This window comes from Sturnus vulgaris, chromosome 6, assembly GCF_052056855.1.
Source record: "Sturnus vulgaris isolate bStuVul1 chromosome 6, bStuVul1.hap1, whole genome shotgun sequence".
Lineage (NCBI taxonomy): Eukaryota > Metazoa > Chordata > Aves > Passeriformes > Sturnidae > Sturnus > Sturnus vulgaris.
In genome coordinates, this window is record NC_142248.1 from 13,786,565 (window position 1) to 13,800,803 (window position 14,239).

Consider the following 14,239-nt stretch of genomic DNA (forward strand, 5'->3'; position numbering starts at 1 on the left):
GTCACTGCCTGCACTCTTCCCTCATGGAGTGCAGTCCTTCAGGCACAGCCTGCTCCAGAAAGGGTCCTCCATGCAGTCACAAGTCTTGCCAGAAAACCTTTCCACAGGTCTGCAGGTGCCTGCCAGGAGCCTGTTCCAGTATGAGCCTCCCACAGGGTCACAGCCTCCTCGGGCATCCACCTGCTCTGGCATGGGTCTCCTCCATGTGATACACATGGATCTCTGCATCTCTCCATGGACTACAGAGAAAGCTCAGCTCTGGTGCCTGGAGCACCTCCTCCCCTTCCTTCTGCAATGACATTGGTGTCTCCAGAGTTGTTCCTCTCACATATTCTCACTCCACTCTTCTCTTGATGCAATTATATCTGCACAATAACACTTTTTAAAATTCTTTTTCTGAAATATGTTGTCACAAAGGTGTTACCATCACTTCTGATTGATTCACCCTTGGCCAGTGGCACATCCATCTTGGAGCCGCCAGGAACTGGCTCTGCTGGACACAGGGAAAGCTTCTAGCATTTTCCACTCTTCCCACTACCAAATCCTTGCAATGCCAACTCAATACAGTTAGGACAGATGTTGATCATCTGGCCCTTGTTATCTCAATCCTGAGTGATCAAATCTATTAAAAGAGGTAAAAGTACATGAACTCTGTAAGCCTAGAGAGCATGTTGCTTATTTGTGTTTCATGTATCTTGTTTGTTTTGTCATGGACTAATACAAGTGCAGAAGTAGTACTTGCAGAAGACGACTTGCACTGAGTATTAAACAAGGTGTAATAACTGACTGTAGGTAAAATTCAGAAGCAAATGAGACCATGTTGATTAGCATAAGCAAAATGCATTTGCAGTGTCCTAGCAACCTTCCGTGTGTCCTCCATAAAAGATTTTTTTTTTAAGGAGCAGACTAAAACGAATTAATATTTCACTTATTTACAAGTTCTTCATTGAAATTCAGGCAAAAACAAGAGGGGATAACAAGGTTTTTGGTTTGAAAATCTGACAGATGGGCGAGGGAGACTCCTGGCAGTTACAAGTGAGCCTATTGATACTGAATAATACAATAAAGAGAACTGAAACAGATGCTGGAAAGAGATACCATTCTTAAAATAAATTTTTAAAAATTTGGATTTCACTTTTACTTTCCCAAGCCGTTATTACAAGGAAATAGAAAAGGAGCCAAGGATGTAACTAAGGAATCAAAGACTTGCAATAAATCCTTCTCTTTTGTTGTCCTTCTCTGTGGTCTTTTGTCATGGTAATTTTTCTTACTACCCTGCATCTGACAAAAGAACAAGTTCTGGATACAAAAGATGTATGTAAGTACTAATTATTTTGTTAGAACTTAATACAAATCAAGGTAATTAGATTTAAATAACCTCTTACCAGGAAGGTAGGTACAGAGTATGTATCAGCTGTGATATATGGTGCTCTGTGCTGCTTTTGAGCTCAGACAGAATATGATCTGTGAACAATAAATTTGTTTGTTCCTCATTGCGATTATGGAGGGAAGCAAAAAAAATCCCCAAACCCCCTAAACCTGTGCTTTCTTGTCTCAAACTTTAACTTTACAACATCACTGTACATCTCTAAATTACTGCATTTAAATTTAAAATCACATTTTGTTATTCTGCCAGTTCTTTAGGCAGAATGGGTACAAGCTAGAAAAAGAAACACTGTGTACATTCTAGGAAGCTTTTCTTGCTAGCAATTTCTTTTAGCACTTGTTCATCCGCTAGAAAGAAGTAAAAAAGTTAGACTTATTTGAAGAAGAGGTCCAAAGGAAGGCACCTTCTGTGCCTTGGTTTCTTGTGGTGGTTCTGTTGTGCACTGAAGTATTGCTTTAAAAATGCATATGCTTTAGCCCAAATGAAGAGAATAGTAACTCTAGGCCTCAATCTCTTTTCTCTGTGATTAGGAAAATGGAGCATTTGGTCATGTTAGAAATTTTGCAAAAGAAGCAAGAACGATGAGCTTAACTGTAGTTCTAATTTCTTCGTACCTTGAGTTGTCCCACAAAAGTCTTTGAAGTACTATTTTGTAAATTCTGAAACCTTGTAAAAGGGTAACTGATTTTTTTAAATTTTCCAAGAACAGACAATTTCTTTATTATTGAACTAGAAGCAGTGTTTTAACATTGTAAATGTGTGTTACTTATAATACAGAAGGGTTAAAAAAAAAAAAAAGCTGTGTTAACTTGAGGCTAATATTTGAGTCTATGAAAAGACTGCTGAAAATGGTCCTGAAGATTTTCTGTAATTTTTGCAGCACATTTGCCTTTTATAGGTCTTGTTATAATACATGATTGTTTGATTATGGAGCTTATGGGGTTTCTTTTGTTTGGTTGGTGTTTTTCTGTTTTGTTTGGTTTTTTTTGCAATTGATGCATCCATAGAAAAAGAAAAAAACATCCTCATGTTTTCCAAGAACCTCTGTCTGTAGTGTCTGTAATGACATTAAAAATAGGGTAGCTGAATAATGATGGTGTTCAGCTGGCTTGGTGATTATTTTATGTGAAGTCTTTGGAATAATAGTAATGCAAGTATTTTTTCTTTGTGATTCTTTATAAAGTGGCTTAAAATAATTTCAGGGGCTTATGGTTCCATTAGTTATAAAGTTTAGTGCCCTCATATTCTGTTGCTTTGTGTTGCATTGTTGGTGCAACTTGTGTGGTCACTTTGCACTAAGATAAAGAAAGAGGATAATGAGATGCTGTTAAAGCAGAGTGGATACCTGTGGGCTCTGCTTTACACAGGGTGGTGTAACAGTACATTTTTCCAGCTACAGAGGAATATGTCTTACATCTCAGCATGCTTGAGTTACATCTCAAGGTGTTTTTAGAGTTCTTGGGTATGGACTCCATTGCCACTGAAACAGGGCAGAAAAAAGTAGTTTAGTAATGATGGGGGAGGGAGTCTGTGGGGGTCTGTATGCATTCTGGAACTGGGCATGTCATTACTGATCAAAAATATGTTTTTTCAATAGTGACTTAAAAAAAATTGTGCATAGAGCTTCTACTCCTAACACATTTACATGAAGGGTATATCCAGCCTATGTGTGTATCTGGATTTACAAAAAAAAAAGTCCTCTAAGCAGTTCAAGAAAAAGATGCTATTACTGGCTTGCTGAGAGAGGATTAATTAGGAAATGTCTTCCCTTATCTGGATTTCTAGAAGTTACAGTGGTTCACTTCCTCTTAGCAGAGCATTATATAGAATGACACTTGGCACTATATTAAATAATTACGTATTTCTTCTCTGGGGCTTGGTTCTTTGGTTAAAATTGAAGTTATTTGCTAGAGAACTGTTCAGTTGTCAGATGAAGGGATCAGCCTGAAATAACCCGTAATAGGGTATGGTATGTTTGAATAATGAAAAGCCAGGGAAAATATTGAAATCTGGGGGATCTCCAGGAAAATCTTTTTTTGCATAAATACTAGCTTTACTCTGCATACCTTTTATTCCCCCCTTTTCTCCAGTACTGATACTCGAAAAGGTGGAAAATGGAGATCTGAGCAACAAGATGTTGAAGATCACGGATTTCGGCTTGGCCAGGGAATGGCATAAAACCACCAAAATGAGCGCGGCTGGGACATATGCCTGGATGGCTCCTGAGGTCATCCGCTCTTCCATGTTCTCCAAAGGCAGCGATGTTTGGAGGTATTGATTTGGCATTCAGTGATTGGATACTAAAGAGTAACTAGACCTGCCAGGAAGTCTCTTTTATGTGTAAGAATGAATAATGGTGAACCAAATATTAAAAAAATCAGGTCTTAAAAACTTTATCCATCAGCTTTCCATCTGTCAGACTTATCTCGCACTTATTGTTACTGTAGAAAATAAGTGGTGGACCAGCTACTGAATGCCTCTAAATTTTTGTTTTTCTGTAAGTTTTGATTCAGATTATTTCAGATTTATAATCCAAGTCCCCTCTGCTTTGTCTAAACCAAATTATTTGTGCTTATTTGGCTATTGACTGACATAATCAAAGGTCATAATACCATCTGAGAAGTACTTTTTTTTTTACTGTTCTACATACAAGATAATTTTGAAATACTTTGTTTTGGTAGTAATCTGTCTCACTAATGTATGTGTACACAAACACACTGTACTTGATTGAATTCCCTCTTGCTGTTTCAATCTGAATACTGTTTTTCCCTTTAATAATAATTTTATTCATGATTTCCATCCTTCTAGTCTTTCACATAGGATAATACATCTCTTACCTGGGTCCATCTGAGTATGTAATCCATAAATAGTAACTTGCATGTATATATTGTCTTTTTCATTCATGCACTGGAATTTTTGTGAATGAGTTAATCTGGTGGGGAGAAGAGTTGGCCCGTATACGTCCAGAAATTGAGTTTTAATTTTGGATGGGTAAATATAGAATTCAGTCAATAGCTCCAGGACTGTGACTCTTCTGGATGCTGGATAACTTAGAATAAGTACTGAACATCTGAAACAGATAAAATAGAGAGAATTTCATTTTTCTTGTGGAGAAAAAGGTGTTGTAATGTCAGGATCTTTGTCTTCATAGCAGTAAGATTCTGTCGCTGGCCACTAATGCTCCTCCACAAATGACTGCATGCTGTAAAATCTGTCAGGATAAAGAAATAGTCCAGCTGACAGACTTGTCTGACTGTTGTAGCAGCTAATTGGTGTGGAGATTTTCATTTTCCTTGTCCAGTTTTGCTGAATAGATAATGTTTTGCATTGTATTTTGCACTCTAATAGTGTGGATAAAATTCGGACTGTGTAATTAAACGTGGTAGCTCTGTAGCTAATCTGAGACAAATTGAGCAAGAACCAGGCTTTTATTTGGAGTGAAGTCTGGCAAAAATTAAAATCATAAGGCTGTGCACTTTTTCTGTGCACGTGATGATGGTACTGGTTTGTACACAGCTTGTCAACCTCAAACATAAACTTGCTCTTCTCTGAAATAGTGCCAGGAGGGGTAACCTGAGGGAAAGGGAGAAGGGAAAGTGGGAACAGTTTTCTTGTAATTGTAACTTTACTAATTCAGGCATGCTATGAACAGATCAATAGATGTTCTGTACCAGTATGAATTAATTTTAAAAAAGTTAAGAATTATTCAGTCAGTTAGTGATTTTCATTAAGGTAGCACAAGTGCTTGTGCAAAAGTACCAGTTTGGTCGCTGATTTAAGTACTGTGAATCACTTTGCAATGATTAAGAGCTGAAATTTTTTGTTCGTTTTTCAGAATACTTTATTTCTACTTTTAGGATTCCTTCATCACTTTCTCTTGTTAGGTACCAGTCTTCCCTTGAAAAGAGGAATACTCACAATACTCTCTCTTAAACAGAGAATCACCACCTTTAAGAGAACTTATCTACTGTCTCTGAATAAGCCTTTTCTTTCTGGTGGCTAAAACCTCTATCATAGTTAAACAAGCTGTCAAGATCATGTATGCAGAGGACAAATGCTTGCCAGTGCAATCACTACTAGTGTGTCCATGATTGTAAGCCCTAGATTTTACAAAAGCAGTCATGCACTTGTGTAATAAATCCTGTCCCCACCCGAGGATGCAACCTGAAATTCTTAACGGGATGAACTTTTTTATCCTATTAGACTTGCCCCTCCTCTTGTCCAGTTCAACCAGTTGGTTAATCACTGGAGACATGGGGTTTTTTTGGCCTGACAACCTTCCAGTTAGTCTATGCAGCATCAACAGAATTGTCTCTAATGTTCACAAACCCTTTTATTTCAACACCTTTTCTTTAAAGCTTATTAGAATAATACTGCTGGCTGAACTGTTGCCCAGCCTTTGAAGAAGAATCTTGTTCTGCTTGGTGTTCTCACTGCACAAAGAGGTGAAGAAGATCCTGAAGATGTATGCTAAGACTGAAATTTCCTGGGTCAGTCTTATCATAACTAACTGCTTCATATTTTCAAAACATGTTTCAAACTCCATCTAAAAAGCTCTATCTTTTTACTCTAGAGTAGGGTTGGCAAAGAACTTAAAAAGAGTGAGGAATGGCCACACATGGTATCTATCACCAGGGTCTGGGGCTCTGTGAAGCTTGTTCATAGTACCAGTACTTAGTAAATCTTGCTAGTGAAAACTTGTTGCTCTGGATTTTGCTGTGCTGTACCTGCATGCTCTATAGATACACAATAGAAGCTTTGTGCTTATATTGCACAGAGGACGATGAAACTACACTTTTATTTAGGTAAGTCCATTCCTGTAAATCTGTTTGTGCTTGTATTTGCTTTGGATTTACAGGGGTAAAGTGGGAGCATGAATATTGCAGCTCATCCAGTACTGTATACTAATGTTAGTAGGCATATAAACAAAATTTTCCTGTCATTTGGCTGTTTAAACAATTTCTTTTTTGCTGCACACTTCATTTTTTTTACTTGTGCTGCTGAAATGATAGTCATATTATCAGTACTGCTGGTATGTGGAATATAAAGGCATCATAAAGGGTCATCTCTGGAGCTGTCAGTTCATTGCCAGCTGTTAATAGCTGTACATAATAATGTAATGAAGTTTGGGGGTTTTTTTCTTAACAAAAGCCATGTTCCACTTTCTTTTGGAACTGGGATCTCTTTGTTGTATTTCTAATTCATTCCTCATGGGAAGTGTTGAACCTGAGGAAATGGACAAGAGAAGCCTATGGTACAAATGCAATGGAACAGTACCAGTGAGAAAAAATTACTTGTTTTTTAAAAGTTCATAGACTAACAAGGGAGGTGGCAAAATCACATGTGAAATCCTGCAGGCCTCCAGCCTCCCTTGCCCTGAAAATCCAGTGAGTAGGATTGAACCTGATGTTAAATGGCTTAAAGGATTACTGGATCACTGAAAGATGGTTAATTATTCACACAAGTGTCAGTTGACTTGGATGCATGGGTTGTGTCACATGGTTCATTTCGTAATTAAAATCCAAAAATTACTATTAGGTCCTGGAAAAATAAATGAGCTTGATCACTTTCTCTTTCCTCCTGCTGAGAATGAACAGAGGCCCTTGTTTCTTTCTTTCTATGCCTTTTTTTGTGCAAGTCTTCTGATCTGGCTTTTTCCTTTGTGCTTCCCAGTCTTCTGCTTGAGAGTTAATAGGAGAACACTCTGTTCAGCACCTCTCTTGGTGTTTATTCACTTGAGATTATTGTTCAAGTGCCACAAAGCAGTGTTCCCCAGTTCTGTGGAAGCAGTATTCTCAGTAATGAACTATAAGTATAGTGACATTGGCTTTTGTCAGAAGCAAAGTGACCTTTCCTGCAATATACACTTCTAGTGTCACATTAGAAGAAACACCAATCTGTCTATTCCTTTTTCCTTTCAGAATTGCCCTGCAGAAGAAGTGCTTTGAGCACATCAGTAGTGCTTTATCCAATACTAGTGTTAAAGTAATAATACAGCACTTTGGTAGATTTTGCTACCTTTTACTATCAATAGTCATATCCAAACTGAAAAGTAACATGAATGATCAATCAGATCTAGACAGTCCAAATATACATTCAGTTCAATTTTCATTTTCTTTGAGTGTTTTATAAATCCTAAAAGGCCAGAAAGAAAATGGGAACTCCTTAGACTCTAGTTTATTTCAAATAATGTTCTTGAGACAGTAAGAAATAATAAATTATCAAGAGTATGAATTACATTGGAAAATAGCAAAAGATCACCTAAGTCAAAAAATATTAGATTCTGCTTAATAAAGTAAAATAGTTGTGTTAGCTGCAAATGTTGGATCTTTAGTGACTAAAATCCTTTACCTAAGTGGGAAAATCCTTTACCTAAGTAGGAAAACTACTGTTAAGGGTGTGCAACTAAGGTAGCAGCAGTTACAGTGAATGTTAAAGGTGTGATGGCGTGGAAGGGAGATGGCAAGAGCACAGTTTGTGATAATGTACTTCCAAATGGATAGGGAAACTGTTGCTTTGGAACAAGAAAACTTAATATTTTAGCTTCAGACTCTTCATGGAGCAGCTATTTAAGGAGCTTGTAGGAAGAGAAGCAGTTTTTCACTTGGTCTTCAGGTGTGCTTAGGAGGACTTCAAGGCTGTACATGGAAATGGTCCAAATATATGTGTACTTAGATTTTATATCTTTGCAAGCACAATTAAGAAAAATTAATCTATTACAGTAGTGTTTAACGTCAAGATTATTGACAACATTGGGAATTTTGTGTGAAAACAACAAAATGGGAAGATGGAACATGGATATCTTTTAAGGACACTGTTAAAGCTCTGAGTGAATGTATGGGAAATCCTTTAAAAGAATGAAGAAGACAGTGTAAAAAAGCCTTCTGAAAGACATATTTTTAAAAGCTCAGTCTGTATCCAAATGAGGAAAATTATGCATTGACTTGAGCTCTGTCAAGCTGAACATGAAACAAAGAAGATAAAAGGGTTTTGAGGAGAGTCTTCTTGAAGCATAAAACCAAATCCCTTCCTTTCATACCCAGCACAGGTGAGAACCCTGCAGGAAAACGCAACAGCCCAGAGGGGAGCAAAATGTGGGAGTGCAAAGAAAATAAGGCTATACCAGAAAAAAACCTCAGTGACTGTTGTCTGCCAGAATAGACCAAAGAAGCATTTTAAGCTGAATTTTTTTCTTTAAGGGAGTCAAGCTTAGAGGACATATCTTACTGAAGTAAAATTCACAGAGGTGTTAAAACTGACTGATAAAATGAGCAGTAACAATTCCCAAGATTTACAGTAACACCCAAGATTTCTACAAGAACATGAGAGTCAACTGAGTTAATAGCTGTGCTGTGTAATCTGTTGCTTAGAGCTGGTGTAGTACCAGAGAAATGGAAGGCAGCAGACATGGTGGCAGGTCTTAAAAGAGCTTCCTGAGGATTAGCAAGTATGATCTTGAGTTCTTCTTAATGGTAGAAACAGCATTAAAGAGCAGGGAGCTGGTGGACATGTGAGCATATCTGGGGAAGAGTCAGCTTCTGTAGAAGAAAATGTAATACCTTGTGAAAAGTGAAAATGCTTAAGGAGATACTGAATCTGTGGTTAAGCAGTGAGATTGTTTATACTATATTTGGATTTATAAAGAGTTTAAGACTTCATCATAAGCTTTTAAATAAAGTAAATTGATGTGGGGAAAAAAGGGCAAGTCTTTTTCCCCTCATTTAATAAATTCTTAATTACTAAAGGAATAAATCTGTTTTCTTGGTAGGGTATTCTGTGTTCAACACAATCATAAGTGATTTGGAAAAACCAGTAAATTATTAGGTAGCATGGTTGATGATACCAAGTTATTCAGGATAAGAAAAATTCATCTACTGCAGAGAGATGAGGAAACGTTTTACTATAATGAATGATAAAATGGATGGAATGGTAATAAATACAAAGTAGCACCCATGGGAGAATTTAATATATACAATTTATGGGCTCTAAATTTTACTATTGTGATTCAGTAAAAACACATTGGAGTTACTATGGATAACAGCTCATTTTGTAAAGAATGAGAAAGGCAACAGGCAAATGAAAACTTAATAGGAAAGAAAGAAAACAAGCAACACCATTTCTGCCTGTCCCCATATCTTTAAAAGTGTGATTTTACTTATTCCAACGGAAGATGTCAAGGTCATTGAAAGATATGAAATGGCTTCTGTTCAGGATAGTAACTAGATTAGGATTTAGCTAGATTAGGATTTGGGGGTCTGGAAAGATGGTGATTTAGGCAGGATGTATGGGAGCCTGTAAAATCATGGACAGCATGGAAGGAGCTAATAAGGAACATATGTTTACTCTTTCTGTATTGAAAGAGCTACAGGGAAGCCAATGAAATTACCAAGTGACAAGCTCAAAACACATACATGGAAATATTTTTTGGCAATTCATCATTAAATTTGTGGAGTTCACTACCACAGAATATAACGGGTGGTAAATGAGTTCAGAAGAGAGTAAGAGATCAATGGAAGAAAAAACTGTCAGGTCATCAAGTATGAAGAAGCAGTTTCTGTTTCAGGTTTTCTAGAAGCAGAAAAAATACTCCGAGGTTATGTTTTTCATCATATACTTTGAGGGAGAACAGTCCTGGAACTATTTCCATAACTTCATTGGTAGTATTTTGTAGAACATCTTAAGATGACAACTTAATTCTGAAGAAGTATTTTTTTACTTATTTTTAAAAATCACAAGCCTTCTTCATATTTTTGGGTGTTTTGAGAGGTTTTGGTTTGAAATTAAATTCGAAGATTTTTGGTTTTCAGATTGTTCCCAGTTTCAGAGAGAAAATTATTTATGCCTAAAAGGTGAAAATGTCATCTTATTTCAGTCTTGTTAAAAAAAGCAGATAAAATAGGGCAGATCACCAGCTTGGCATCCATTATAAGCTTGTCCTGCAAACTGACATTTCTTAAGTATACCAAACTCCCAAGTTCAGGTACCTTGTTGCTTAACAGAGACTGTGTTAAAGTCAAACACCTATTCTCTTTTTTGTTTCCTTCCCTATAGTTATGGTGTGCTGCTTTGGGAACTGCTAACAGGAGAAGTGCCATTCAGAGGAATTGATGGTCTTGCAGTAGCATATGGTGTTGCTATGAATAAGCTTGCCCTTCCAATCCCTTCCACGTGTCCTGAGCCTTTTGCCAAACTCATGGAAGGTAAGCCAGCTGTGATGTGAGTGTGGTTGGTGCTGCTTCTGGTGTGCTGGTGAGCATGGCCTCTTTGTGTTGGTTTTGTTACCTAAGAGCACAGATTTCTCCAGTGGCTTTATTCAGTGGTGCAGGTTATTGTGGGAGCCAGGCCTGGCTGTTAGTGTGCTGTGACAGTCAGTCTACTAACAGAATAATGAAACAGATTTGTTCATCACCTGGCTTTATAGGAAAAGGGAGGCTATTGCTATCATCATTTAGCTTGTTTTCTAGTAGTGAGGACTTACCAACACCAGAACTTCACATATTTTGGTCTTGTTTGAAGTTTTAACTTGTTTTAAAATTCATAGCTTGAACATCTTGCTAGTAGTGTCAGATTGGTTTGAAATGAAGCTTTATCCTACTGACAGTTCAGGGAGATGGTTAAAATGTAGCTTTGACATTCCAAAACAACCCATATTTTCAGTCAGAATTATGTGATTTTCTGCTTTGTCTGTGGAGGTGGTTCATGCCCAAGATGGGTTACAGAGAGGTGAAAGACATACAGGAGTTAGTTATCAGAGCTGCTGTAGTTATTAAAAAAGATTGTGTGAGGTGGTTTTCAGGTATACTTATGTACACTTATGACCTGGTCTGCTGGCCATTGAAACTACTTTCATGTCTCCTGAACTTCAGTTGTTCCTCCCTCCTTTTCTCCCTCCCTCTCTCCTGCCCACTCTCTCTCTCTTCCTTACCTCCAGTATTTTTATCAGTGTCCCTATTCACAAGGATTGCTAGGTGTTTTTGTGTAATAAAATTTTTTAGACCTATCTGACAGAAAGGAAAACAAAGATAAGAGAAATCAAACTTGGTTTATAGTCTCGGTGAGCAAAGAAACACTCTCAATATGGAACTGATACTCTCTGGCCTCTGGTGGTGCTTTAGCCTCAGAAAAGGAATATAAATCATGAAGCAAATGTTTCTGATGGATTTTTTTTTTTCTGATTTTGGCATACCTTTGCTGTTCTCTGGTCTTTTCTTTAGGTTACAGGCTTCAGCTGATTTAAAGTAAAAAAATTCATGTGTGTTTTGTTAAAAAAGAAATATCCTACTGGACAGTAAACAATAGAGTTGCAGGTAGAGTAGCTTGAAGGCATTATAAAGTGAGAAACTGCGTCTGAAAGAGTTGATGGAACTACCAGCTCAGTTGTGCCAGTTGGTTTATTTTGACATGCTTTCCTGGATTTCTTAACTGTAAGTGAGGATTTAAAAATTATGCCCTCTATTGGGAAAGTGAGGTAGAGGCACATGGCCAGTGCCTGAACCCTGCAGCACAGGGGTGAGCACCCACGTGGCTTTGGAACACTTGGCTTCCCCGTGTGCAGGGCGAAGACCAGAACAAAAAAACCCCAATTCCTTTCTGCCCCTTCACCAAAGCTGTTTTTCAAACAGGTTGTTTCCCCATCTCGGGTGAACTCTTCTTCCTCTAATGCTGCTTTTACTTTTGAATTACTGCCATGGTGGTCTTCACTGAGACAACAAAGCTGAACTTTCGCTCTTCACAGAAAAGAGTTATATGTTACAACTGTCCTCATTAGTGCAAATAATGGCTGATCTAGGCCTGGGAAAATAAAAGCCACGGGCCACCTGCTAGTTATCCTGTTCACTCATTCATGCATTTAGCTGGCTGCAGCATTTTGTTTTACTTTGGGTCATGTTTGCTTTGCCATGCTTAAAACCTGAGGTAAAGAGGCAGGGATTATGGCACTGACAATCCAGCTGTAACACCCATTGCTATTAATTGGCCAGCAGCAGGAGATCATCAGAGCACTCTTTAACATCCTCAGCTCTCTGTTTTGATAAAAGAAGCAAATTAAAAGCTATAAACACAAATGCATTCCAGCATGGAACCTGTTGATACCCACAGTTTTGAAAACAGAACTCCCAAATGCAAAATCTTAGTAATGCTAAAATCAAAGGAAAGAACTGCAGAACCAAGCCTTGGCTGGTGCACAGATTTTGTGAAGTGATTTTTATTTTTAATTACAGCTGTCTTGATGTACTTCAGTCCACAAAACTGATGAATGAACATCTTTTGGGACATCACCTAATATTTTAAGAATGTTCCCTTTTTTCTGATTTCAAGGTCTAGAAAACTTTTAGAACATTTTTATAACTCTTGTCTTGTGCTGCAGTAATGTGTGTCTTAAGTCCAGTGACCATGTGAGCAATGCTGTATGATGAGAAAGACCCACGTGTTAGTTACTTCCATTCATGCAGAAAAACTGTATTCCTTACAAATACATGTGAATGTTAAGTTTTTCTGTTTGGTTGCTCTGAAATTTTGGCATGCAGGCATCTAGCAGTACGAAAGAGAATAAGGACGCTTGCTGAACAAGAAGCTGTGTAAGTGCTGGTACAAGATAAATCAGAATGAGAAAGTGATTTTTTTTTTTTTTTTTCCTTCCAGAGTAGAAATGAGGGGAAAGGAAGAGAGGATTGAATGAGTGCAAATTTCCTATTCAAAAGTTTTGATGTAATGGTTTGGGGGATTGTTTGTAGCTTGAGGGGCTGCTTTATGCTATTTTCTGTTTCTGTTTTCTGTGTTCAATTCCCTGTATTGAACTGTAAAACATTGCCTTTTGTACTGTTGCTCACCGAGTTGCCATATGTGGTAAGATGGCTACCTTCAGTTCTGTGTTTTTAGAGCTCTGTAATTGGCTGAATATTGCATTAGGCTGTAAATGAAAAAAAAAAACTTGTATATCTGTGGTTTCTCCTAAAAGCAAAAGAAAAATGTCTGATTAATTTTCTCTCAAATAATAAAAAAGGACCTGTGAAAATAGGAGAACTCCAAATGCATGATTTGATGTCATTGTTTATTTGAATCTCCTATTGTCACACAAGTTAGACCCAGTTTGCTTTGCAGAAGAGGTTTTCCATTCTGAAAAGAAGATTGATAATGACTCAGCTTAGTATTAGAGTTTGGCATCAGGAAAAGCCCTGATAGATATCCTCCTGCAGTATGGCTATTAACTCTGCAATGTAACTACTATAAAAGAAGTATTTGCAAGAGCCTTGCATGATATTTCTACTCTGTGAGCACATACATGCATCTTAAAATATTTAACGGAATTATTTGCTATTTTTTTAAAATGCTTTAACGTGGAACCTTCTGTAAAATTAATAAATCTGTATTTTACTTAATATATTATTGTAATAGAAACTAGAGACATAGGTAGTTAGGTAGTTCAGGATTTTAAGTGCTACTGGATATTGTACAAGCATGAATTCCATACTTGACAATCCTGAGTGCAAGTGGGCAGTGGGAAAGCTGGGGTAACACAGGTGGTGTGTTTGCCACTCTTAGCCACTGGGGATCAGTAAAGCACTACCCGTCCTCTCAGACCTCCATGCTTAGAGACGCCTGACCGTTGTTTGTCTTTGTTCTGTTCTAGATTGCTGGAACCCTGACCCACACTCACGACCTTCCTTTGCCACAATCCTAGACCATCTTACTGCCATAGAAGAGTCTGGTTTTTTTGAAATGCCCAAAGATTCCTTCCACTCCCTGCAGGAAGACTGGAAACAAGAGATCCAAGAGATGTTTGATCAGCTCAGAGCCAAAGAAAAGGTAAGTAGAGAGCAATGCTCCCTGCTTGTGCTCTCTGGATTGTCATTT

The 14,239-nt window shown here is 37.7% G+C and overlaps 1 protein-coding gene across 2 annotated transcripts in view; it reads left to right on the forward strand.

Moving 5' to 3' along the window:
* MAP3K9 (mitogen-activated protein kinase kinase kinase 9) overlaps window positions 1-14,239 on the forward strand; it is a 56,080-nt gene that overhangs the window by 23,182 nt on the left and 18,659 nt on the right. For both annotated transcript variants that reach the window (XM_014869377.2, XM_088167058.1), the window contains 3 exons: window positions 3,478-3,658; window positions 10,439-10,587; window positions 14,016-14,191. In XM_014869377.2, the coding sequence (XP_014724863.2) occupies window positions 3,478-3,658; window positions 10,439-10,587; window positions 14,016-14,191 (506 nt within the window). The remainder of the gene's footprint in view (window positions 1-3,477; window positions 3,659-10,438; window positions 10,588-14,015; window positions 14,192-14,239) is intronic.